At 38.4% G+C, this 27,868-nt stretch overlaps 2 protein-coding genes across 3 annotated transcripts in view; one reads left to right on the forward strand and one right to left on the reverse strand.

Annotated features, from left to right (window-relative positions):
• The window catches only part of LOC147139788 (uncharacterized), a 115,596-nt gene extending 114,480 nt beyond the window's left edge, over positions 1 to 1,116 (reverse strand). Inside the window, exon 1 of one of the 2 annotated variants that reach the window (XM_086045159.1) lies at positions 1,091 to 1,116. The gene's annotated coding sequence lies outside the window, so the exon portion shown is untranslated. Of the gene's footprint in view, positions 1 to 1,038; positions 1,070 to 1,090 lie in introns of those variants that run through there. The other variant, XM_086045160.1, reaches the window with a different exon arrangement.
• The window catches only part of lmbrd1 (LMBR1 domain containing 1), a 46,964-nt gene continuing 20,202 nt past the window's right edge, over positions 1,107 to 27,868 (forward strand). Inside the window, exons 1-7 of the mRNA XM_086045162.1 lie at positions 1,107 to 1,252; positions 6,935 to 7,111; positions 8,110 to 8,173; positions 19,393 to 19,490; positions 20,748 to 20,815; positions 21,820 to 21,908; positions 25,076 to 25,149. Of these exons, the coding sequence (XP_085901288.1) occupies positions 1,187 to 1,252; positions 6,935 to 7,111; positions 8,110 to 8,173; positions 19,393 to 19,490; positions 20,748 to 20,815; positions 21,820 to 21,908; positions 25,076 to 25,149 (636 nt within the window). The 5' untranslated portion in view covers positions 1,107 to 1,186. The remainder of the gene's footprint in view (positions 1,253 to 6,934; positions 7,112 to 8,109; positions 8,174 to 19,392; positions 19,491 to 20,747; positions 20,816 to 21,819; positions 21,909 to 25,075; positions 25,150 to 27,868) is intronic.

Here is a 27,868-nt window from a genome sequence, read left to right on the forward strand (position 1 = left end):
AAACATTAAACGAAAGTAAAAAACATTAAACGAAAGTAAAAAACAAACTCAAAAGACAGACTATGACATGACGTGATATGAAGGTCAAAGAACAAATGACGTTTCCAAGCAGCATAAATGTATATCAAGCAAAAAAAAAGAAAAGACCCCTTATATACTTTTTTTTTTTCCATAAGTACAAGAACAAATGAAATTTTGGTTGGGAACATTTTTTTAATGCCAACTAGTTAAAACTAAGTAGTATACATGTTATTTATTCCTATTAATTGGCACATTGCCCAAGCACAATATGTAGAATTTGGATCATTGGATCAACCATTGATCAACCATTTTTCCAAAATAGCTCATAGCATGTGAGGATAATTGCTGTGATATGGATGAGAATTTGTGGCACAAAGAAAGTAGGAATACTGCACTGAAGTAATTTAACCTATAAGCAATGGGACAACCAATCAGATGATCAAAGGGCTAGCTAGCTGGCTCACAATGACATTATCATTTTTCTGCCCACTGATTACTTAGTTAGAGCAAGACTAGCAAAACTGTCACCCTTCACACATTGATGCATTTAATAACCACCGTCGCTAGTTAGTATTATAGAATAGAATAGAATGCCTTTATTGTCACTGCTGGTATACAACGAAATTAGGAGTGCGGCATGCTCCGTTTGGTGCATAGGTAAAGTAATAAAATATAAACAATTAAGTAAAATATAAATCAGATTTGGAGAACAAGAACATTGACTAATACACAATCACAGCTTTGCTGTACATATTATTTGCTGTATTTTATTTAAATTGTTTTTTTATTAATTTATTTTGTTTTTCTTATGTTAATAGGTAAACACTGATTTCAAACTGCTCCAGATGACACAGTTGCATGCTGTTATATTGCGTTTTTGCATTTTATTCATGATTTCCATAATTACTAATAAACTAAGTGGCAAGAGATTAATTCGGGTAAATCCCCGGTGAAGACCCACGTAACAAATGCTTGTCTAGCCATTATTTAATTAGCTTAATTAATATTTTTACTCACAGTGTTACCATTTGAAGTCGTAAAAGTTTTAAATTCGTGTGTCACAAGTTACCTCGAATAACGTGGACTGAAGCGACGTGCTCTGACGTATGCATCTGCGTAATTACGTCACTCAAACCACGTGGTTTTGTTATTGGGGGAAGTGAAGATGGCCGTTCAGTCTTTTCTATCCGAGTCGGCTCTTGGTTGGTCTATTTTCACCTTTATACTTTTGGTAAGCACTTGTGAACTTGTCTCATTACACCACCATTTTCAAAGAAAAAAATATTGCTTGAGATAGTGTATTTTCTTTTAATTTGCTTGGATTATGTTGTTTTCGGGTCAACATGGCTACCGTTTTGTAACAATACTACTGTCGCTTGGATTTGATGAAGTCAACGTTTGTCATCGTCATCATTATCCACGCGACTGTTAATATTTCATATAAGAGAATCTACTAGGTGTACGTTCATATTCAAGTAAGTTTGGAAAGGTGACCATTTGTTAAAACATTAAAACCAGAATGTTGCATTTTGTGCATTAAGAAAAATGTCATCGTGTCAGCATTTCTGAATGGTTTATTTAAATGTGAAAGGTAAACGGGTCAGAGAGTATCATATTTGTTCTTTTCATTCAAATAAACGCATATACCATGATTGATATCATAAATATTCAATATAGTTTTGACCTCGAGCTCATGACGGCCGACGTCAGTCATAACGGACTCATTCTCGCTTTGCAAGTGTGGGCTAACTTTGTAGCTGTTGTCTTATTTTATCTCTATATTAATTTTAATGCTATTTTTTGTTCATAGCTGGTTGCCGTCCACTTTAACACGGTTCCGGCCAGCATTCTGTGAAAAGTGCACCTCAGAACTTATTTGTTTTTTTACGACTCTGCAATTCACATTCTTTTAGCGCTTATCTTCAGCTTCTTCCTTTTCTCAGGTTCTCTCTTGTTTGGTGTCTGCATAGGCTGTTCCTCGTCCGGGTTAGGCGATAGTGCTACTTGTTAAAAGTGTGGCTCATTTGCTGCCACTGAAACGAGGTTTAGTTAAGAGAGTATTCGCACAGCACAGCTTGTAGCTGCTGCCCACAGATACTGTGCAGAGCAAGTTAGCTTAGCGGCTAGTGTTCACTAAACACAAGCTTAAAGGGACGGTGGGGCCAGGATGGCCATGTTTTCACTAACAAGTTAATTTTATATATTTTTTGATCAGGAAAATGAAAAGGGTTGTCATTTTCTATTTTATCAATACATTTGGCAGAAATTAGGAAATAAGTGAATAACTCATCTTTTTAATGAGGAGAATGGCAGCGCCCCCTACCGTTTTATCCTTGTTTGGTCGGAGTCACTGGAGGAACCGATTACAAACTCTCCATTGGAAATCATTGTACTTTCATTGCTTATAACGTCCAAAAACGGTGATCAATTGGCACCAAAATTTATGTGGACATCCTTACTAAGGACCACTTCAACAAATCAAAAGGATTAACCTCTCTGTGGCTGTTTTATATGAGAATGAGGAAATGTGGAAGTGAGCAGAGCTACGTAGATTTATGCTCCCTCCCGAGAGTTGACATGCGTTTAATCGCAGCTAAATGTCCGAAATATAACCAGTCGGGGTTTGTGTGCGCATTCATGCTCTTTTCAGATTCAGCTTGTGAAAGTGGAGGAGCAATCGCCACGTATTTTTGATTTTGTGGAGATGATCATGATGAGAACACTTTTATACTTTCACAGGTTGAAGTGGACAAGAGTAGTAATGTGCATTTGCATTTTGGTGGCGATCGGTCGCTGTTTTAGACAGCAGAACTGACAAAGCGAGCAATATTACCACGCTTGGCTCACTCCCGTGACGTAGACCGCCGAGACCGAAAACATAACATAATCCACGCCCCAAAAGGGGGCGGGGCAATTTGTCGTAAATCTAATCACAAAAAAATCACGACAGAGTCTTTTGGGGGGGCACTTTAGTACTGATGTCATTTTTACATGCAAACCTATTTTATAAGTGCCAATGTTAAGCTCACCCAAGTGTCACTTCGATTTCATGATGAAAACGCTTGACGTCAATAAAATTCCAAATTTTGTATCGATCATTACAATAATTTCTGAGGTTGAAGTGGTCATATGTACAAATGTCCACATTAATTTTGGTGACAATTTATTGCAGTTTTCCGACATTAAGTCATGTTAAGCTTAACGTCTGTAAAATCCAAAATATCAGAGCGATTGTTCTCATATTTTCATAGGTTTAAGTGAGTGTAAGTAGAGATTTGCACAGCTGCACATACATTTTAATGATGATTGATTGCAATTTTATGACATTAAGTGACGTTGATTTCTTTATGTTAACATATGTTAAGTGTTTTACACTGTCCCAAAGTAAGTCCCGTAGTGCTAAAATGAATACAGTGGTACTTCTACTTACGAAATTAATCGGTTCTGGAAGAAATTTCTTAAGTAGAAAATTTTGTAAATAGAGACGCATTTTCCATGTAAATGCCCTAATCCGTTCCAAGCACCCCAATATTCAGACATAAATGTTTTATAAAGTATAAAAATGCATTAAAACATGTAACTAATACATGTTACAATTTGATTATTGCACAAAAAATTAGAGTTGTGCACAATGTAAAAAAACAAAGAATAAAGAATAAAAATGATGGTCGTTTACCTTTTAATTGCTGTCCTCATCGTTTTTTTCCCTCTTTGGTTTATGTTTTCTCTCAGAAGTGTTTTTTGCCTGGCATTTTGTAAAGAACTGATTTAATAACGTGGCGACTGTTGATACATTACGGTCATATTCTTTGGCGAGATCAACCAAACGCATCCCCTTTTCATACTTTTCTATTGTCTCTTGCTTTGTTTGTATGGACAAAAAAAAACATTTTCTCCTTTTTTCTTTTCCTCGTTTCTAATTCACATAAAACTATCGGAACACCTCATGGCCGGAGGGGCGAATGACGAGGACGCTGCATAGACACATCTATCACATATCTATGTATCTACCTGTCTATCTGCACGCATAGACACATACAGTAGAGGTCCCTCTTAGCCAATGGGATGCCAGGAAGATGCTAGGTTAGCCAATGGCAGAGCAGCTATGAGTATGTTGCATTCAGGAAACTCCGGAGCTGCGAGTGGCAGTCCATACTGTATTTTTACCTTTCGTATCTTGAAATTTCTTTCGTTACAAGAGGCAATATTTTCCTGTTGAGGCGTTTCGTAACTTGAAAATTTCGTATGAAGAGACGTTCGTAAGTAGAGGTACCGCAGTATCTTTAAAGTAGCTCAGCGGGGCTTAGTGCATAATTAGCTGCGACTATTGGCTCAGCCTGAAGCAGTTTGGCTACCTTTAAAGTTGCTACATTTCCTGATACGAGTAACTGTCCTCCATTTCCACACCACCACAGATTGAGCTTATTTGGATGCAAAGCTAGCATCGTCACCTGGAAAAAAAGCAAGCAGAAGGGCTTCAGGCTGCTTGTCTTTTAATTTATCCTGCCTATGAGTGGCAGCCCTTTATCTGAGGGGACTAGTGTAAGAAGTGTCCTCGCTTTCGACTGCATGTGTGCCTTGAATTTGACCTTGTCATTTGAGAATTTTTCCATTCCACCATCTCTTTTGTAGCAGGAGTGTTTTCAAATTCAATGACAAAATGGTGACTAAAACTACAACCAAACAAGGTTGATCCTGCTTCCTCCCAATCAAAGTCCATTTTGTTTTACAGTGCTATTTTTGGCAACCATTGGATTGGCGGATCACATATATACATAAATTAACACCAAAATGTTTAACAAAATCATGTAATTGTAACCAAATTCCTCTAGCTTAATGCTAATGTATAATGTGAATGGCCATAGCGGGCTAACGCAAATTAGCTTTGATGTTTTGTTAGTTATAAACCTTAAAATAACTTCTAGTGTAACACACGAAGCAGCCACACATAAAGAAAGAGCATACTCCATAACCCACAGACATTGATTTAAATTTAAATGGCCTCGCCCTAGCGTACCTCTCCGAGCTCCTCCACTCCTACGCAACTTCCCGGTGTTTCGGGTCTGTGGTCCAGGCGCTGCTCGAGGTCCCCGGCACCTCGAGTATTGTTAAGCGGTGCTTCAGAGAGGATCACGCCTTTTCTGTTGCTGGTTCTCCCCTTTGGAATGACCATCCAGTAAATGTTAGGCAAGCCAATGTCCACTTTTAAAACAACTTGAAAAAAAAAACTTGAAGACACATTTCTATTCTTTGGCAGTAGATCCAACGTGAGACTGACAGTTTTCTGTTGTTTTGCGGTGTATGTTGTGTATATAATATTTTGTGTGTAATTGATTTCTTTCACTTGTTATATTTATGCTATTTTGTTGTTATAATGTAAAGTGCTTTGTTACAGCTGTAGCTGCGCTATACAAATAACATTGCATTGTATTGTGGGAGCAACAACTTTTACTGGTGTTTAGTTGAGGGAGTTTTATTTGCTCCAGACCATGGGGAACTTGAATATTTTGGGGTAGATGTGAGGTTATGAGGGGACTTTATGCTGTGTGGCCCAACAAAACTCTGAAGTTCAATGCTATTTTTGGCTGAGTTCAGTTGTCTTGGTAATGTTATAGCAATGTTTTTTGGTAATTTTCTTTTGTAAATATTCATCCATCCATTATCGTTACCGCTCATCCTCACAAGGGTCGCGGGGCGTGCTGGAGCCTATCCCAGCTGTCTCCGGGCAGTAGGCGGGGGACACCCTGAAGTGGTTGCCAGCCAATCGCAGGGCACACAGAGACAAACATACATCCGCACTCGCAATCAAACCTAGGGGCAATTTAGAGTGTCCAATCAACTTACGATGCATGTTTTTGGAATGTGGGAGGAAACCGGAGTACCCGGAGAAAACCCACGCAGGCACGGGGAGAACATGCAAACTCCACACAGGGAGGCCGGAGCCGGGATCGAAACCACGACCTCTGAACTGTGAGACGGACGTGAATATTATTTTTCAAAAAAGAAAAACACTTCCTTCTTTTTCTTCTATTATGCAACATGTCTTTCAGTGAGTGCTGCGGCACAACATGGCGTGAAGGCATGAACATCTAAATATGGACTTTTCTGTATATTGCATGATAATGTAAATAGTTAAAATTCTTAAAGGTTTGCCTAAAAATCGACAAGATAGCAGTGGCAATAGGTAAACTGTGATTTAGCGGGTGTTCACTGTACATGTAGGTAGACATTTCAGAAGTGGAGAAAAACCTGCAGCCTTAAAAATTGCAGCTTGTGGTGACCTTAGCCTTTTCCACAGCTCTTTACTGAATATCCTGTGTTAACTTGTGTTTTGTAATAGGATAAGGTGATAGAGGCTATTCCCAGTATCCACTATATGTTGCTAAATGGTAGCCAGCACATCTACAGAAATAACATGATGCTTTTTGAACTCAGCAATCTGTCAGTTTCACCCGAGTCAGTAAGGCACTTTTTTTTTATTTAAAAGAAGTGCGTTGTCAAGGCACCAAATGACAAAGCTTGGTAAAAATCCCTGTTTTACAATTACACAACGTGATCAAATCCAGGCACATTTCACAATGTTGCTCAAGAGAGCATATAATTACAATTGAATTAATTGCCAATAAGAAAAAACTGTTTAAAAAAAACTATGATACCATCTTTTTTCTCCAAAATGTGACATTGGTTGTGTAGTGGTACACGTTGCTGCCCTTTATGCATTGAGCATGGGTTCCAAACTCTCTCCCAAGTCTGGAGAAATGAGAGGATTGCATGAGGATGTGCAAGAACTGAAAAAAGTGTTTATCTTGAATGTTAATGTTAAGTTTATATGAGTTTGCATTATTTAATATGACAAGTCACATGTTTGTTGAATGCTCAATGTATTAATGCATATTTTATGTTATTTCTTAAGGTCATTCTTGCTTTTTGCTGGGTCTACATCCGCAAATTTCAAAGTCGCCAGGAGAGTGAAGTTGTTTCAACCATCACAGCAATATGTGCACTGGCCATTGCGCTAATAACTTCTGCACTTCTTCCCGTGGATATATTCCTTGTCTCCTTCATGAAGTACCCAAATGGCACCTATAAGGTTTGTATCTGTTATCTGCTCTGCTAATAGCCTCGCTAAGTTCCATCAAAGAAATTGGGTTTCCTTAGGCACCTTTTAATTTAGTTTGTAATTTTCTTTCAGAACTAAGCAATATGGATGGTTTGTCTAGTCTTAAAGCTTAATACATTTCTTGGCTCATGAATTCTGTTACACTTGTATGTGTTTGAAGACAGCGTGTTTGTTGTTTTGTGTGTGTTGGGAGAAACTCATATTGTTAGACTGTGTTTGTACTGAGTGCAGATCAGGCACTTAGCTTCTTTTTGTAATTGAAATAATATATAAAGTATTTACATCATTTATAATGGGAATTTTATAATGGGAAAAATCACAGGGGCAATACAGAGAATCATGACAGTGTTATGGACTAGTAAAAATACACCATAAAGAAATTACTGGACAACTGGATATACTTGGTCAGTGTGAGCCTGACATCATTGAACCTCTGCCCATCAATTTTGTATACGTCAGCGTAACATCACAAGGGACCTGGAAAACTCTTAAGTCTAAAAATGTCTGTAAGTCGACCAGTTGACTTCAAGTTCAGTTAGGACTGGGATTTTGCACTAGTTAGCCCGCAGAGTGCCTCATCATAACATCCAACAAAATAATGGACTTTTTGGCCATTGTTGGCCAACCGGTTTTGGTGCATCCCTCGTCACAATTACTTTATGATGTCCTTGAGCTTCACGGATAAAGACACCAAAGATCTTTTACACCCTTGAAAGCGATGACAAGAATATGATCATGATCATATCGTCTTTAGTTGAACTTGTACTTCTTTGCCCAACTAAATCATGTTCGATCAAAACAACAATAGTGAGATGCATGGCAGATATCAACAGATATTTTCACACACCTTCAGCAGAAAAAAAAAGTTATCTTTATATAATTGTGCTATTTTTATAAGTTGGCTTTACTTTCAATCAGATGTTCTTTAATATGTTTGATTTTCATACAGTTTTTTCCTCAACATCTAGGAATGGGCTGTAAACAATGAGACAAGAGCCCAGATTGAAGATACTGTCCTGTATGGATATTATGGTGAGTATTTTCCCTTAGCCTTCCACTTTAGTAGATTACACGCGTGGATAAAACGTGGAGTAGTATCTCATGAATTTGCAAATAAAGAGTATCTGTCTTCAGTATTCCCCCGTGATTTACAGTAAGTCTGAATATCCTTTATCTTGATCATAACAGCTGCGGGCCATCGTTCATTTACCCTAAAGGCCGAGATAGAACAAAAAGACGCTGGCCAACAGTGACAGACGCTTACCCCCCGTGGCGCCCGGCCGGCTGTCGGCACGTCACGCTGGAGGAATATACCGCAACGACAGACAGCGACGCTGACTATTAAAGTACCTTCTGCGCTTGCATAGGATGTAATACCCTTCCATACCATCTGCAGCGGTAGTCACCATTTCTCATGGTTAGAAAAATCCAACCGGAAAGATGTTGGCCGGGGGCGGATTATAAAAACGTAAACAATGCATTCAGCTATATTCTTCGCTCACGATGAACTCCCATGCGAAGTAAACCATCACGTTCTTGACACAGTATTGTGAAATACTTACATTGGCAACCCTCGCTCTTGTACTTGTAAGAAGATTAAGGCAGTGGAGGCGTGCTCACTGTTTTTCCGCATTTGTCACTTCCCGTTGCTGCTCCGAGCGCTGATTTGCTAGCTAACAGCCAACGTAGTGACCAAACGTCACGACTGCCGACGCCGATTCAACATACGTAAACGCCCCCAAGACGCTTACAAACGGGTTACGACACTACGACGGTGGCCACTACACCAAACAGGCGGCGCATTCGGACGCCACGACACTTCACAACCTCCGACGTCGGTTTGGTCTATCAGGTCCTTAAGTCTTATCTACCGGTTGTTAGACTCTGGGCCTCGCAAGTTTCTTTTTGTTCTCACAATGTTGACCTCCTTATACCCCTGCAGTTGTTTGCATTGTCACCTCATCACCTCATCAAGCATCATCTCCAAGCCAAGGACCCAATTTTTGGCAAACCTGACCAAATTGACAATTAGTTAATTATATTGCGCTGAATAATTATAATAACATCAGTTTATTATACAGATGTAAACAGTCACAGGCAAAAGTGATTACATTGACAGTCATTGTTTGTGTAATAAACTTACTCAGTATTATTAATAATTGTTGGACATACTGAGTATCTAAGTCAAGTATTACTTAGTAACTCCACAAGTGTTTCTACTTATTTTTTCTGTTTTGTGTTTTTTTCATGCTAATACAAAAGGGTACCATTGATGCCAGAGGAAAAGTAGACTGATAACCACAGAACAGTAAATGGTACTTAATGGAACAAATTAATTTGACCAACTAGAATATCAGTGGTGTCCAAACTGTTTCCCCCGAGGGCCGCATCCACAAAAATAGAAGAATGCAAGGGTCAGTTCGACATTTTTTGCCTTAAACAAATTAAACATGCTAAAACCAATCCATCAAGCCAACAATTACACATTGTTTACATTGTATAGTTATTTTTGAAAAACTGATATGTCACAAGGCTTTCTGTTAAAGGTGATTAGAACATTGTAAAAGTTTGGTGGTGGCCCACGGCCCTGCATCCCACTACAATAGATCTGCCCCTCCACTGAGCAGCAGCAGAATTCCATCGACAAGAGCATTATGCACTAAGCTGACCATCCTTGAGGACCATTCATGTTATATGTTCACAAATCGGTCTCGACACTGAGCAGAAAGAGGAAAAAGATGAATTATCTTTATTCTCTGTGGTGCTATGAAAATAAATTCTGTGATAATTTTAGCTTTAAATTTGTGTCTTTGCATATCCAGAAAAGCTTTGTTAACTCATACACTGCCAACCATTTTTAAAGCAACCCATATTGCCAGCTGTTTTAGAGCATTTTTACTGACCACCGGAATTTTGTGTACTGTGACAAGTACCAAACTTAACAGAATACTCGACCTTCTTTCACCACACACCCATTTTTCTAGCTTTTTCCTGTACTTTAATAATCAGCAGTAGAGCATTGCTCGACTACAGCAAAAACAATGATTTCTAACCGAAAAGCGGAGAAGAAAAGCTTTTTGTAAAAAGAAGCAGAACCGTGACTTTCATGGTAATATTTTTGGCATTGTGAAACCCCAAGATATAAAACAAGAGCTTTTGATGGAAAAATAATTATTTATTTTCAGATATACACGAAAAAATGTGTCGTGAGCAATGCTGACTCAGTGCATGGCTCGATTTGAATGTTTCCTCATGATCATAACACACACTTTTCTACTATCTACAAAGTCACATACTGTGTGTATACCATACATACAGACTTTGTTCCAGGTGCCTAAACCTGTGCAATGTGGTACATGTTGGCATTTCTCTTCCTCATAATCAGCGTGACAAGCCTGTTTTCACCGCCTAACTTTTGTCTTCTACTCAAAAGCTGTGCTGAGCTCACATCTAGGCGATCAGTTAGTCATTACACTGGTTTACAAACAAAAGTTGCACAGACAAGCTGGATGAGACCCTCTTCTACACTTACCCGCTGAAAAACGCACTTGACAAATATATTAGTGTCAGTAAACAGTTGTATTCCAGTTGACAAATATGACCGGCCACAGCTGGGAATGAGTTAACAGTCGTAGTAGTAGTAGTCCTCATCACTCACATTTCACCACTTTTTTTAACAGCCAGACTTCTAACGATGCCCACTCGCCACCCACTTTTTTAAACAGCAATGCGAGCCATGTGAAATGTTATTTTTTGTATATGCCGTGGGCCAATAAAAAATGTTGGCAAATGGTCTACGGGCCGTAGTTTGGATTCCCTTGAAATAGATGCTTAAGTTAAAGTTTGCGGGGAGCTAGAGTGGTTGCCAGTCAAGCACATGGATGGAGACAGAAAGCACATTCACACCGTCACTGAGTGGCGACACCATCAGCTACATATGCTAATATCTAAACACTTATTTTACTACACAACACAGCAGTTCATTCCAGGAATAGCTTTTCAACAGCTATAGATAAAAAGGACACCTTCCTGTTGCCTCTGCAATATACACAGTATGTCAGGTGGCCTCAAGGATTGAGTAGTTTTTACTTTGTTTTAGTTTTATTATGAAAGAATACAGCCCCCAATACAGCGCACGGTGTTTATAATAAGAGTATTTGTCCATGATTATTATAACAGGGCCAGAATCCAGACTGTTTTGCTTATCACTCTCTAACATAAAACTATAGTGGCACTGAAATGTCTCAGTGATTGGCCTGCGTGTTTGGCTTTGAGTCTGCTGTCTCTGATGACAGCAAATTCAGCCATTCCAGAGACACTATCACACATTTTCCAACAGCTGCTAGCCTAAAGTGCCTCCAAGCAACACTGTTATGCACCGTCTGTTAAGAAATGACAAGCTGTCTCCTTGCTTCGACAGCTCAATCCAATGAACTACTTCCACTGGTTATACGACAATAAACTTTCAAAGCAGCTTTCAAAGACTGTTTTCAACGCATGTTAATGCAACATTTAAGGGACTGCAATCAGTTGTCCTCTGGACATACAAATTAGATTTAATTTCTGGTTTAGATTAAACAAACACTGAAATATAAACTTTCAGTAGATCAGACACAGGACATGAATAATTCAGTAGGTGTAGTCGTAAAGGATGTATCCCTTCAATTTTTAATTCAATTGTTGGACAAACTGTCTGTAAAGCATGTTTATGGAGTAGCAGTTAAATTTGTCGTGCATCAAGGATGTAATTTTGTGGTTTAAGACATTTGAAGTATTTGACCCTGAATCTCGGTGTGAGAGTTAATTCTAAGGCATTACCTCGAGTTGGACAGACGACTTATGTTTCTATGTGCCATGCCATGTAACACTGTCGATGTCATCTTCTCAACTGGATTTAGACTATAATGTTCATTTCAGATTATGTTCTCCTGCATATGTGTCATGACATCAGAAAGACAATCTGCTGGACAGATTGGATTTTTGCCAGTGTGAGCCTGTCATCATCAAAATATCCATCCATCTATTATCGCTACCGCCAAACCTCACAAGGGTCGCGGGCGTGCTAGAGCCTATCCCAGCTGTCTTCGGGCAGTAGGCAGGGGACACCCTGAATTGGTTGCCAGCCAATTGCAGGGCACACAGAGACAAACATCCACACTCACAATCACACCTAGGGGCAATTTAGAGAGTCCAATCAACTTACCCTGCATGTTTTTGGAATGTGGGAGGAAACCTGCGCAGGCACGGGGAGAACATATAAACCCCACACAGGGAGGCCGGAGCCGGGATCAAACCCACGACCTCTGAACTGTGAGGCAGATGTGCTAACCAGTCGACCACCGTGCCGTGCCGCCCATCATCAAAATATGCTATTGATAATTTATGTAGGCCTACTTGTACACCAACCCAATCAACACGCCCATGCTGAATGCAGTTTATGGTTATGATGTTTCTTGCTTTTATGTTTGACCAGACGATCATAATACACGTATGTTTACATGAAGACATGCAACAGTATCATCAGCCTTTTTTATTATGCTGGTTTCAGAAAGAACTAGCGCAACTGTCATGCCTTTATTGTAATATTGATTCTTTCACCTCTTATGACTTCGGTTAAGGATAGGCGTGGAGGTTAGATGTATGTTTAACCACAAAATGAAACGAATAAAAAGAAATTAAAAGACTGCTCTCTGAGAATAGAACGAGCTATGACATGAAACTGTGACAGGGCAGCTGAAAGAACAGCCTTCAGAAAACAGGCAAGCCGTGATTGGTTACCTGAGTCCTCAGCAACTTTGATGTCATTTTCAATCGACAGCAAGTGGTAAAATGGCTGCCCTCTGAGATGGACAAAAGAAAGGTGGATTTTACTGCTTAACTCATATCCCACAAACACGCTATTAATCAGAATGCTGTGTTTTGACTAGTGAAGACGCATGGAACACATTATTGCAAAGACTTTTTGGGGGTTGACTTCCACTTGTCTTTACTAGATCTGTCGCGGCACAGTTTCTTGACAGACGTGTGACTGGCATTGCCGGAGGCACGCCGTGTGGAGTGGGCAACAGGCTGGCTCGAAACTCTGTACCTGCAGGATGGCTTGCGGCGGCCACTCAAGTAGAGCATAACTTGCTGTTGGCTGAAGTATGTTGTCACCCATGCTAACAATAAAACTGGGGTGTCAATCTAATGTTATTCGCGGGGCCACCTTGTAGTTAAGGTTTCCCTCTGAGGGCTGTTATGTCTGGGAAGCCATATAAATGTTTATTCAATTCCTCATGTTATTACACAACAAACTGCTGGTTAACTAGTTTTGAAATTAGAAGTCAAGAATAATAGTTTTTTCAGCTATTGTTCAAGTTACTTTATTAAAATAAGAAGAAAATGCTTGCACTGTCAATGTTATTATGTATTACGCATAACAAGTTGAAATTTTGGTCCAGATTTTAGCAAGCATTACAGAAGGTGACATGCTTTCCTGGGCCTTGAATTTGACACCTGGGCCTTAAAGGGGGAAATCAACCCAAACACATTTTTTTCAAGAATATGTTCCCAGCAGGTCCACTAGTTAAAACACGGCATTCTGATTTAATATTGTGTTTGTGGAATATGAGTTAAGCAGCAAAATCCACCCCTTTTTAGCCATCTCAGGGGGCGGACATTTTGTCACTTCTGTCGACTGAAAATGACATCACAACTGCTCAGCTTCAGAAAACAGGTCAGCCGTGATTGGTCGTTACCCGAGCCCTGAGCAGTTGCGATGTCATTTTCAGTCGACAGAAGTGACTAAATGGCCAGAATGTCTTGTTTCAATTAGTGGGTTTGCATAGAACAGATCTTGAAATAAATATGTTTGGGTTGACTTACTCTTTAAAGTATCTCTAAATGGCTGACATGGCTCCTGTACAGGCAGTATGTGTCAAACTCGTGAGGCGGTATCGGTGTGTAGAATTGATGCATTTTTACGGGTATTGTGCAAACGTACAGTATCTGCAATGACATCGATCCAAACCAATTGTTATGAAACTGTGACATATATCCAAAATGTACATTTTTAATGTGGCAGTTTGTATACAACTCTGATATTAAATAATGTTTAGATGTGCAAGGGTATTTACAGCTTGGAAGTACTAATTATTAAGCCTTGTAGTCCCTGTTATTGTGTGGGTTTTTTTCAGTTTGCATATTTAGATACACTCAGCCCATTTTGTGTCTTATTTAGATTTACATTTACATTCTTCTGTCAGTCAGTCCACTGTCGTGTATAGACCTACCTTCATGTCCCCTGCCAGTTGGGACCCACATCCAATAAAAGGACTTGCTAGCTGACACTGAGCAAGTACATTTTTCTGCCTATCAAAACTTAAATGTTACCTTTTTTGATGCCCTTTTCAAGACATTAAGACACTTCACTTTTCTATTTACCAGTAGGTGGAGACCAAGCTCCATGTGTGTTGGATGCAGAGCTCCCTCACTAATCAAACCTTTTAAGTTCACTTTCTTTTTACAGCGATACGTGGCAGCTCTATTTTTCTCTTTGATATAGTAAACTGAATACATTTGTGTGTTTAAAAAAGAAGTTGCCTATTTTCTAATTTGATACATGTTACATGTGTTTTCTTACATGTGAATTACCTATTTAATCATAATAATTACATTGTAACTCATGTTAGTGCTTCCTATGGAGAAAATGCATTTTATTATAATTGTTTGCAACCGCTTTGGACAATGGAATATGGCGGGTATGACAGGCTAGGTATTCTGCTAATATTTTCACAGAATACACACATGGACATGACAAACAAACAATAAAAGAAACACCTATAGTGCTCACAGAAATAATTTGAATCTGACCAAAGTATGAATGAATTGAAATTTAATGAAAATCAACCAGTGAAACTAAGACATTGCTTTTGAATTGTGGTTCAACAGAATTATTTTTACTATTTAAAAAAAAAAAGTCAACACAGGCTTGGACAAAAATAATGAGATCCTTAACTTAATATTTAGTTGCGCAAATTTGCACTCACTACAATCAAACTATTTTCTATAGCTTTCAACTTTCCACTTGTCTTAAGTTGGGAAGGTACTTTCACTAGACAGTATGTTTCAGCTCCTTTCACAGATGTTCAATCAAATTTAGTTCAGGTTTCACAGAAAGCCACTTTAGAATAGTCCAATGTTTTGCTTTTAGTCATTCTTTGGTGTCTGTAGATGTGTGTCTTGGGTCCTTATTTTTTTTTGCAAGAGCCATGATCTGTGACTGAGGCTAAGCTTTCTGACACTTGGCAGCATATTTCTCTCTAGACTACCTTGACAGTCTTCAGATTTTATTATACTCTGGCTGCACAGATTCAAGACACTCTTGCCAGTCCCAGAACAAAACAGAGCCACCTCCATGTTTCACTGTAAGGACGTTCTTTTCCTGATATGCTTCATTTTTGCATCTATGAACATAGAGCTAATGTGCCTTGCCAAAAGGTTCCTCAATTTATTTATAGGTTTTTATGGTCTCTTTTGTTACCAGTCTTATTATTTGTCTAAATTTGAGAAAAGTATTCCCCCTGTGGTGACACCCTGGCTGCTCGGCTACAATCCCGTCACCCCGTGGAGCTTATATTTCTGAATATGTACATCTGTAGTTACAGGAACATCAAGCTATTTGGAGATGGTCTTACGGTATATCCTTTACCTTTATGTGCTTGGCTATGTTTTTCTTTAAAATCTTCTTAGACAACTCTTTCACGTCCTCCAGTCTTAAGTGTGATTCACACAATGTCACCAAACAGCACAGCGACTACTTTGCCACCCTTGAAGCAACAGGGCAAAATACCCCTGGTAGATTAACAAATTTGTTGCGCTGTCTCAGATTTTAGGGGCAAAATGGCAACTTTGAGGGGCAGTCTGGAACCCCGAGCTAGCCCGTCGGCATGAAACGGCACCTACAGATGCATAAGACTAGTCACCATTGATAATAATGAAAGCCCTGCGTTCATAAAAACCTGGCGAATAAGGCTGATAGTCCCATGAAGCCAATGGGATTGGGAACACAAAGAGGTCTCCAGTATTGTAGAAAAATCTTGAATGTGTTAAATTTCCAGATTGTTGAAGATTTCCAACATTAACATTAGAACAAATTTGATTGCAACTTGACAACTAACATGAAGTATAGAGCTGCTGTCATGTGGTTTTGTCATGCCATATGAGCAGTTTTAACTGTATTCTCAGTTTGATGAGGCCCCTGAGACAGGTACTAATGGGCTATTTAAACCTCCCCAACCCTCATTCATACAGTTTTATCCACACGGTATCTCCCCAGTGTTTAGCAGAGATGTGAGTTCTTGTCATAGTGCCATACCTCTCAGCAAGTGCCTGCATAGACAGATATTTTCATCACTCTCTGGAGTCCTTTGTCAGGGAGCATCTCAGAGAGAAATGTCCCCTGGCTTTGAATTTTCACACAAAATGTAATATTTCACCTGTCAGCAAGGGACAAGAGTCTAGGTTCTAATACCCTTGTGGACGGCCACGGTAAGGTGAGCACAAGGGTCTAATGTTTCTCATTAAGCCTTATACGGCTCTGCGAGGGATTCTGCACCTTGCAGTGCTATATTTGATGGTGCTTACCTTATTCGTGAGCCACTACACATTCCGGACTGTTTTTACAGTGTGTCATCATTACGCACAGGCTTTTATGTCTACATACATTATATGCAAAATCTCCCAAAGTGTTTTTTTTCTATTCATTCCCCATGAGTAAAATGCAAGACACTAGGGTTGCACGATATTGGAAAAAAATGACATTGCAATTTTTGGGGGTTTGCGATATATATTGCGATATTAAAAATAGAATAAATTTCACCAAATGACTTGAATAGATTTGTTTTTTGAATAATTTGGCAAACTCCCCATGACATCATTGTATTCATATAATATTGTTTTAATCCAGACTAAAGGGGTTCATCTGTGAATTATGATTGCTGTATATAAAAGGGATCACGGAGGCCATGTCTCTGTAACATAATAGATTATTTAACATTATTTCACACTTCAATGTGAACAGCAGCAAAATATTAAACATATTTTAAACAACAAAAAAATAAAAGAGCAGGTGCACTAGTCCCTTGAGTCAATTAAAAAAAATAGAAGAACATAAAAAAATATGTATTTACAAAATACAAAAATTTACAAAAATATAACATTAAGATAAAAAACCTTTGTGAAACTGCAACAAAGTTGTAAACAAATTAGAACAAAAATATTAAAAATTAAAGAGCAGGTGCATTAGGCCCCTGAGTTGTTCACAAAAATTTAACAATAACTAAAGCGGTCTGTAAAACATATTGCATCCGTGATTTGTCGGTGCTGTTTGGACTTCTTATCACAAGGAGTTACGCTGGCAAAGCCATCTGTAATTGTTTTTTGAGTTGATGAAGTTTCAGCTTCTTAGTTTGAACTGGTCACACAGGGGCTTGTGAAGGCGATTGCAGCAACAACGACAAGGCACTGTTGGCAAAGGATGTTTTTTTGTTCTGAATCTTCCTTTTTATAGCCGAAATACTTTCATATTTCGGACGTTGACTGTTGAACGCTTCTGCCGCTGTCGTCTCCTCCTCCATGTCGCCTGTTAGTATTTTCAGAGCAGACAGCAGTGGCTGTGAGAGTGGAGGGGGAGGGGGCGGTGACTGATTGGCAGGAGGGAGGGGGTAAGCGAGACAGGCTGTGTAAGAGCACGGAGTAGCTTGCTGCTATTATGAAACAAAACAAAAGTTTGCGTGTTCTAAGAAAAAAAAAAAAAGTTAAAACATCGCACGTCCTACGATGTGACTATAGCTCATGCACACATCGCAATCGCGATGTTCAAACGACATATCGTGCAGGCCTACAGCACCCCATACAAAACATAGGGAACTTGTAAACCAGCACATTTAATTATATGGTCCTCTGCTATGAAGGGGATAAATGTGTTAAACTTTTATCCCCAGCCATTTGTTCCCGACCCTGTGGAAGATCTGCATAGAGAGTAACAGATGATGTATGGTAATGCAGTGTGACCCGTTCTCTCAATATGTTAATAAAATTCATGGTGTTAGTTATGATTAGACCCATTTGAACCATTGCCTTAACCCACAAGCATATACTGTACCAGTGACTGCATAATGTGTATGGCTTGCACTTACCTGCTCTCAACATCTTCCTAAACTCATTTTATCTAGTTGTAAATGAGTTTAAATTGATACCTTAGTGGAGTAATACGCACATGTTTATTGAAAATAACATCCTGTCACATTCACAGCTGGGGGGGGAAAAAAAGTAAGCAACTATAACGGATCACAATTATTTGTCTGCCGCAGAAAGAACATTTTGTGAAATGCAGTAGCTTTTGCAAAAGAGTATTTTTATAATCGCTTGGGGTGTTCGTGCCCTGAGTTTAACCAAGCAGATTTGGATTTTAATGAACCTTGGTGTACTTGTTGCTCGTGATAGGTCAACACTATACGGTGGGTACGGAAGGTATTCAGACTGCTTGAAATGTTTCACTTTGTGTCATTTCAGCCATTTGCCAAAATGGTTTACCATATGTGGTCTGTCATTTTCTTTCTTTTGGGAATTGTAATAGTTATTCATCATTATTTTGACATAAAATATAGTTTTATTAGTACTACAGCTGTCAATTAAATATACTGTAACTAATTTTGAAAAAAAGTGGTTTAACATTTGTATCATTTTTTTGTGTGCAAGTTTTTAAGCTTCTCTTTTTGTTTGGATAGTGATAAAATCTATATAAAGACATCCACAAAACGTTTGGCAAAAAGTGAACAAGTCATGTTAAAGCACTTTCTGTTATCTTGTGACATTTATATGTATTTTAATGATCTGACTGAGATAAAAAATTATATTAGTCTATGATTGTGCAAGTTTGGAAAATGTGAAATATATTCACAAAAATTAATTGGCACATACTTACTGGTGCCTCAACCTATCAAGGGAAATTTCAAATCATTGCATTTGGATTAACCGGGTACATTTTATAACAATTTCAGGCTGCCATGAGAGGAGTAATCTTTTTTCATGATGAATTATCACCTGAGAGAATGTATTAAAATGCAAGTCTCTGTGTCACAAGAATGTTTTGTTTTAGCTTTACCATGATATGTAATTTTGTGTTTGAGCATTACTTGCTGTCTTTCTTGTCAACAATGTACAAAGAGTTGAAGAAGACTAATTCTGAATATTATGTCTGTCCACAGCTCTTTACTCCATCATCCTCTTGTGTGTGTTTCTATGGATCCCCTTTGTTTATTTTTACTATGAAGAAAGAGATGATGACAACGTCAACACATGCTCGGTAACACTTCACTTTTCTTATGTCACATCACAACTACTCTGGGCTCAGGTAATGACCAATCACGGCTAACCTGTTTTCTGAAGCTGAGCCGTGATTGGTCATTTTCTGAGCCCTGAGTAGTTGTGATGTCATTTTCAGTCGACAGAAATGACAAAGTGGCCGACCCCTGAGAAGGCTAAAAACAGATGCATTTTTGCTGCTTAACTAATTTTCCATAAACGCAATATTAATCAGAATGCCTTTTTTCAACTAGTGGGCCTGCATAGAACGTATTCCTGAAAAAAGTATGGTTAGGTTGACCTCCGCTTTAAAATTACACAAAATTAATGGGAACTATATCTTTCTTCTTTTCTCTTATCTTTCCTCTCAGTTCACTGACAAAAGAAGTATATTTTCTCGAGATAACATATTTGCAACATAATTACAACAACAACATTAGTCATGATGGCTTAGTGGTGAGTTGTATATTTGATCATATGTGGTTCTATGCCGGTCAGTCAAAATATGCCTTCATGAAAGTGGTATGTAGTGCAAAAATGTTGGGTACATTTAGAGCATGGTAGGCAAACCCCGTTTTTTAAGTGATGGACCTCCAAACATGCATCGAGTTTTAAGCACAGTATTCTGATTAAATTACATATAGTATTTATTTCATACACAGTAAAAATAGATAAATAAATAAATAAAATTATGCTCCGCATCAGTTATTAATACGTGTACCACGGCCTTTTATTGTTTTTGTTTTATTTATTGTATTGTAAAGTGCTTTGTTACGGCCCTAGCTGTTATGAAATGCGCTATGTAGTTATTTCATTATTTGAGTCATTTTGTCGGCAGATGCATTTGTACATCAGATTTCTTAGTGCGGCCTGCAAGATATTGACACTTTGCCTGACACACATTTCAGTTGTACTGGTTCATCTACTGTATGTCTATTGAGTAATAATCTCAAGCCATCAGTATAGGCTGTCTTAATTTTCTGTGGGCTAATTTTACTCTGAATGAATTTTGCGTCTTTGTCACAGCATGCACTCGGTGGATGTGTCAGAAGTCTGGGTGGGAGAATACGCATAAGTATGAAAAGAGTGCAAGTCCAGGCACTTAAAGAAGGATTTATGCATGAATGGGAGGATGTGAATATAGTGATATTCATTTGCTTAATGGACTGTGAACCCCTTGAACCAATGAACAGTAAATTACACTGTATTTGTGTTAATAGACATGATTGACCAGTTTATTTTTTTCTTTTTATTGCAGCAAGTCAAAAATGCTGTGAAATACACAGTTGGATTTGCCATTGTCTGTGTGGTGCTGCTATTAATTGGGTAAGTGAAATGCATGATGGCTTCTTTTGCTACTTGACAGCCGGAAAAGGATAAGGAAAATGAAGAACAAATGGAAAGGGGCTTGAACAACAACAACAACAACAACAACAACGAAAAACCCATAGTTTTACTCATTGAATAACAGACATCATTATAAATGTATATTCCACTTGACAAAAGGGTTAGGACACCCTACCCGTTGATACAGGCACCTATTGTTAACCCCATCCGTCTGAAATAATTTCAATGTGAGATGCTTCCTTTAACTCTGCACCGGTTTAATATATTTTTTGAACACATTGAATCTATCATATACATTTTCAAGTGTATTTATTTTATAGGCAACATCAAAACACAATTGATTTCCTGGTGTCTTGAATTCAGCTAAAGCGAGCTAATGGCCTGTCAGCGACATGTAATTTATCCAAATGTTTGCTTCATGGTTTGAAACTGCTGGTGTTTTGTTCTGACAATAGTTTCGGTCCCTCTATTTTTAACAACATGTTAGCTTTCACCCTGAATTGCCTTTCAGCCACCAGGAGACACCAGCCTTTTGTTGGGAGAGAGTTCACTCAGCAGTATCTTGCAACGCTTTTGTTTATCTTTAATGGTTTCTGACCTTTTACTGCCACATGTATACAATTGTGATCAAAACCTTTCAGCTCTGCAAGGGACCTGTCTAGATTAGTTGGGAATTCAGGGCAAGGTTGTTTTGGTGGGAGAGGAATGCACTTTAGGGAGAGAAGGCTGAATGGTATTAAATAGCTTACCAAAATACAGTTTGGGTGCTAAACCCTGGTCTTGTGTTAATTTGAGATGGCGATTCACTGTATCACATGTACTGTACGTGCATGTAACATAAATGATCTCATTGCTGCGACACCTTCTAAGGAATTTGAACAACAGAGTGTGTCCCAGTACAGTGTGCTGTATGGTGTATCTGTAAACAAGTAGGACTAATGCAACCGAACCAAAATTGTCGCAAATCTTGGTTGTGTTTACAGAGCATTTGTGCCAATCGAGGCTCCACCACAACAGAATGCCACACAGTGGGAGAAAGTTCAATACCTTTTTGAGGAGCTTGGCAGCGGTCGTAAGTACTGTTCTTTTATAGACAGGCTGTTTTAGTTAACAGACTTTGTAGTTTAATGCTGTTAGGTACACAAAATGTGTTGCTGTGTGTTTTAACAAATCATTCACATTTATTTCACGTTTGCATGCTTGTTTTGATTCTCCATTGCCATCAGGTTATCCCACCATGAACACTTCGCGGGCAGTTTCTTTTTAGAATTACATATTAAGAAAGAAGTGACCCAAATAAAAACGTTACTTCCCCCCAGATAAAATGCTGTGTTAACAATGTTAAACATTTGTCACAAAACAGTGACTGCACCGTCCTCACATGTCTTCACTTGTTGAACTGAACATGGCTTTATATGCTTCTATATACCTTCTAATTGGGGGCAATTTGCCAAATCTGAACTCCTAGGAGTCCTCTGGACCTCTGCCTTATGCAGATCAAGAAGGAAGCTAACCATCTGCCTCTTTTTACTATAGTGGACCCCGCACATGCTACCTAACCTTCCTCCCTTGGCACAGGGGGGAATTTCCACACTGCCTTGGTGGAAATGTGAGGATCATCCTCTTATAATTCCCCCCACTCTCAACTCCCTCCAGATTGGAGGTTAATTGTGTTAAGGAAAGCAGCGTTTGGCGCATAATGTAGCTGACTGCTTTGCTATGGCTGGTCACAAAGGTCACTGGATCTAAATTATTTAAATATTATATTCTTGACAATGTTCTCATTATATCCTTATTCTTCAGAGACCTATATCTATATACAGTAATGTTCAATCTATTATGGTTTGGTATGATTAGAACAAGGTGAGTGCAATTGAGGCAAATGTTATTATATCAAAGAGCGCATTCGTCATTTCAAACTTCTCAAAAGATTCAGTCCACAAAAGGGTTGTCTTACGTGCTTTCCATTACATGCAAGGCTATTTGTGAAATTATGCGACGGCCCGAACATACACGTCACACGCTTGCTTTATAAGTAACATGTTGTATTCAAGGTACTTTCACAATGTGGGGAACTTGGAAACACACACCGTACCCATCGACAATGAGTTTCGATAAATTGCCCAGCCCTAGTTGCAGCCTTTTTGTCGTTATTGCGTATCTGTCACAATAGTCTTATAATGAATCATTAATTAATGATAATTAATAATAATAATTACTAATTGTCTTCATCTGTAATTAATTTCAGAGAAAATCATTTCAATAGTTAATAAAATGAAGTACGGTTATATAATACGTTTCATTTTAATCAGTACCTCATTCTAATCTAAGAAATTTATAAAATATGAATTTACACAGCATTTTATATACCAAAATGTTATATTTACATTTAATATCGAAACACTTGTGCACAACATCCTAAGTGTGAGAGATTCCTGTCCTATTCTGAAATATTTTGAAAACAACAACAAAAATGACAATACTGCATTGATGGTTCTTTAGTTTTCCAATTATTGAAACAAGGAAATGTAATAAAATACCCATCCCGAATTCTTGCATTGTAAGATATATGTCAATAATAAATGCATTTTGTTGCTTGTAAATGGGATTATGGTGGTTGTGACATTATATAAGGGTTCAGGGTGCTTTAGGTCTTAACAATATTTAGTCCTTTGCTTACAACCAAACGTGTGATTATTAAATGCAGGTTGAGAGAAGATCGATGCCTGCAAGTGGATATGCATGCCATTAATCCAATGGAAAAATGCTCAGGAACTCATGGAATGTGTGACAAATTGTGAGGTTATTGCCATTTACAAAAGCAGCAAAACTGTAACAAACATGACAAGAATGACAAATGTTTCTGACTTCGTCACAGTACAAAGTTTTACTTCACATGTAGAAGTCGAGCAGTGTTTTAGTCTACTCCTTTTTCACAATGTCCCTTACCTTCCCTCCGATAGATGATGACAGATGCTATAAACAGCACACATTATCCACGCCCTGAATATTGACTTAATATTCCCTAATCGAATATCCTCCCGTCAAGGAGAAAGTGAAGTAAAGAGCCGCCTACGTTGACAGGCTGTCTCTGCGCTATGAGGCTGCTTCTGAGAATGAGGGCTATCTGTACAACGACAACTGTGTAGTATTTTACACACAGGCCTATGACAGGTGGGATCCTGACAGGGGAGAGAGGCTATCAGTCTGTTCATCAATCCCCTTCTTCTAACTCCAGCTTTGACAGCTGCTGTGACACCCACTGTTGCCCTTGCCTGATGGGTGGTCCCCTTTATGCTTCAATCAAAGGTGGCACTCCTCAATTCAATTTACTTATATACCCAGATCAAGCTTTTCTTTTTTTTTTTTTTATACCACTTCTTATCCGTCAGTAGATTGAAAACAAAGGCTGAGACATTGTGTTTCCTCACAAACGATTTGACAGCAACATAATATTCAAAAGAATACATGGAGTGAATCGCTGACATTTCTTGTAGTTCTCACCTGTTTTTATCATTTCCTTTCAAAATAATACATTATAATAAAATGACAAACACGGATAGGTGCAGCCAATAGCAAAGGCTTAGATTAAAACGGTTTTCTTTTGTAGCCTGAAAAACGTAGTTTACCTTATTCAGCTTCTTCTTTCCCTCTTTGTCTCATAAGTGTGGGAGTATTTTTGACAGATTGAACATTATGGTGCTCTTTATGCTATGCACATAAGACATGTCTTATCACTGCAGTGCAACTGCTATCTACAGACACTTGAAGCAAACATGTCCTGGGGCGTCTTGTTTTTTCTTTTTGTATTTGTGCAACTCAGCAAGGCGTCATCCTGTTTGCTTTTTAGTCCCACCCAAGCTTGAGCTATTACTTATTTAGGTATTATTATTATTCTAATATGACTACTAGTCCGATGGGATTTTTCATCAAACCTGCACAATAAAACTGGCAATTCATTTTAACTGCTCCAAGTCAAACAGTTTGATATTATGATGCTGAATCTACTTAAATGTGGAAACTGTGTAGGAAGCACAGAACATATTGAAACAGTTTCAGAAACTTAAGTAACAAGTCATAAATGAAACAATCGTTTATTCATTGGCAGAAAAATCATCTCGGTTTGTTATCGAAGTGTTATTTCCTGGGAACGTTTTTACAGGATTGCATTTATGGGAGTTCCTCCGAAGTTATAAGATCATATCATTTTAAAAATGTTAAGTGTCTTTCCACTTGCAGATGGCCTTCCTGCCCTGGCTTTCTCCATCAGTTCCTTGACCTTGATTGGGATGCTGGCAGTGATCACTTACACAGTGAGTTGAGAGTGCCATGTTTTGTCATGAAATTTTATTGGCGTTATATCTGCTTGCATTTCATTGGAATTGTTTTGCTAAACATTACACATTGATATGGTCTCAGTAACAGTTTTTGTACTGTAAGGGACATCAAGGAGTCACAGTGGTGTCTTTTCATCTTGGTGTATATGACAAATCCCCACCAAGTTATTGATTTTTTTTTTTTTTTTTTTTTTTTTTTTTTATAGATCAATTTTTGTGTCCATGAATATATATCTTTATTTTATATCACCATTCTGACATTTTCCATGTTTTCCCTTGCCAGTAAAGCAACTTTGCCACAGCTTTTGTTAATCCTGTCCATCTCTTACAGTTGTCATGATGAATATTCTGTGGAGGTTGTGGCAGTTTGGGAATAACATAATAGTGGTGGGGGACAACCAGAATAAGGGGGAAATACTTGGGCATCACCCCAAGCAGTGAAAGTAAAAGTGACAGCCAACCTCAATCTATCCAATTTCTGTTCAGCCCAGAGTCCCATTTGACAAATTACACAACAATTGAATGTGGAGCTCCTACTGAATAATACACAACCTACTAAGTTGTAGAACCAATCTTCCTTTAGCATCACTAATCTAGCTCAACTGGGGTTTTACCCACTGTTCTCACACTTTTCAATAGAATGGCTAATGATCAAGTACATTTTGAGGCTAGAGCTGTGCGTCGATTTGCACTGCTCCTCTCTTGCAATTGACTTTTGCAATCATATGCTGTGAAAGGGATTTTTTTTTTTTCAAACCGGCTCTCTTCATAGCTATAATATCTGCAGTCTCAAACAGTCTACATCCTTCATAATGTTTATATTGTACAATATTGCACATGACAATCGAGCCTTGGTACTATCTAACGTACCACTACCTATTTTATCATTAGATTGAAATGTTGTCTTCACTGTCAAGCTTAGTGTCTCTGCCAGCTTTTTTAACTGTTCCTACAAAATATAATTGCAACGCAGATGAATGCGCTTATGATAGAGATTGCGAACAAAGCCCTTGCAGTGTGACACTCTGGATTCACCATTAGGTAGCAAATGTTTCTTAACTCTTTTTTTTTTTTCCAAATATTCATCCATCGCTTGTGGCATATGAAATATCTCAGTGACTTTATTACAAAATATTTTTCTTAGCATATAGATGTATGGGTCAACTGACTCATCTGTGTGCTGACCTTCCTCTTACTCAGTAATTTCTGGCCTACATATGCAAATGTTAACCTCAAATTGAGAAGATGAAGGCCTGTTGATCTAATAACAGACTGCGACATTGACCTGCTTGTAGTAGGTGAGGTCACGTAATGAATAAGACCAATGTCATATTTTTTTCTCCTACGTTAGAGTCCTCTCAACCTTATTTAATTCACACTGTTGATTTAGAATAGATTTTCATCTTCTTGGCACCAGTAACGTACCTCATTGAATGCATTGAGTTTAAAGTTAAAAATAATAATAATAATAATAATATTACAATGCAAAAAGTTATAATCGAATTTACAATTGTGGCAGTCTTCCAATATGTTAAAGAATGGAGGTACACTGTTATGTATAAATGTATAAATGACTATATATACATTTATAAATAAGTGTTTATTAAATACACCTTAAAGTATGCTTTTAGCAGGACAAGTTGTCAGTGTAGTGTTGTTTTACTGAACCAATTACATGACATGTAGGGAAATAGATTTAAGCTTCTCGTCAAAAGCTTACAGACTTTGGCCCTCGCTATTCAGTAGGTGTCAGGTAAGACGTTCCAAAGTTAATTATATAAGTGTCAGGGAAGAGGCTTAATTATTTTGCTGCCTATCGACTGCCACGCTCACGCGTCATAAGTCTGCTCATTTGTTCTGCTTTGCAGTCCTCAAAAGAAGATTAGCAAAAAGTTTCTCTACGATTTGTTCAAAGATTACAAAAACAAAGTCGTTGATTTGTAAATGTCTTTACACAGTTATTCTTACACGACGGTCCGTCAACTTGCGTTGCCTTTCAAGTCACGTATTTCTGGGTTTTGGTAAACATATGTTAGGTAGCAACAAAAGATGAATATGCTTTTATTACAAAACCCTGTCTCAATGAAAACATATATTTACTATGCTGTAAATGCTTTATGTGTAACATCAACATGGCTATTTATTGTAGAGCTTTATGTATTGAAATGTCATTAGCTTGGTTAGGTCAAATCACTGTAAACCAAGAATACTGAGCACTTTTAATTAGCTTGGTTGTACTTGATTGGCCTCTTTATCAAAGGATACTGAGAATGCAGGGGGCTTCCTCCTATTTGGCCATACTACTCTCGGCGAATAAACAAAGGGGATGCTTGTGAAGTACGGCTGTGTCTACCTAGTTCCTCCTCTTTCAACTCAACAGAGTCACTCGGCCAGTTACTTACCCAGAGTCCAACCCCCCCGCCCACACACACACACACACACTCACCACCATGCTCTAAGCTATTTCAGGTTTAAAATAACTAATGAGCAAGCACGATTATATGTGAACTACAAATGTCGACTCCAGCAGAGGGACAGCTTTTTTCTCTTTTATATTTCTCTCATGTTGATGCACATGAGGGGAAGGGAAATGTTTCTCCAGGGATCTTGGACAGGTTTTCCTTTTATGAGAGTATTTGATATTCTGGACATGCTCCGGCCTTAAGAGCTCCATGATTCATTGCAGGAGGCGACA

Source organism: Filicampus tigris, chromosome 11 (assembly GCF_054856515.1).
Source record: "Filicampus tigris isolate MCC_2025a chromosome 11, RoL_Ftig_1.0, whole genome shotgun sequence".
Classification (NCBI taxonomy): Eukaryota; Metazoa; Chordata; class Actinopteri; order Syngnathiformes; family Syngnathidae; genus Filicampus; species Filicampus tigris.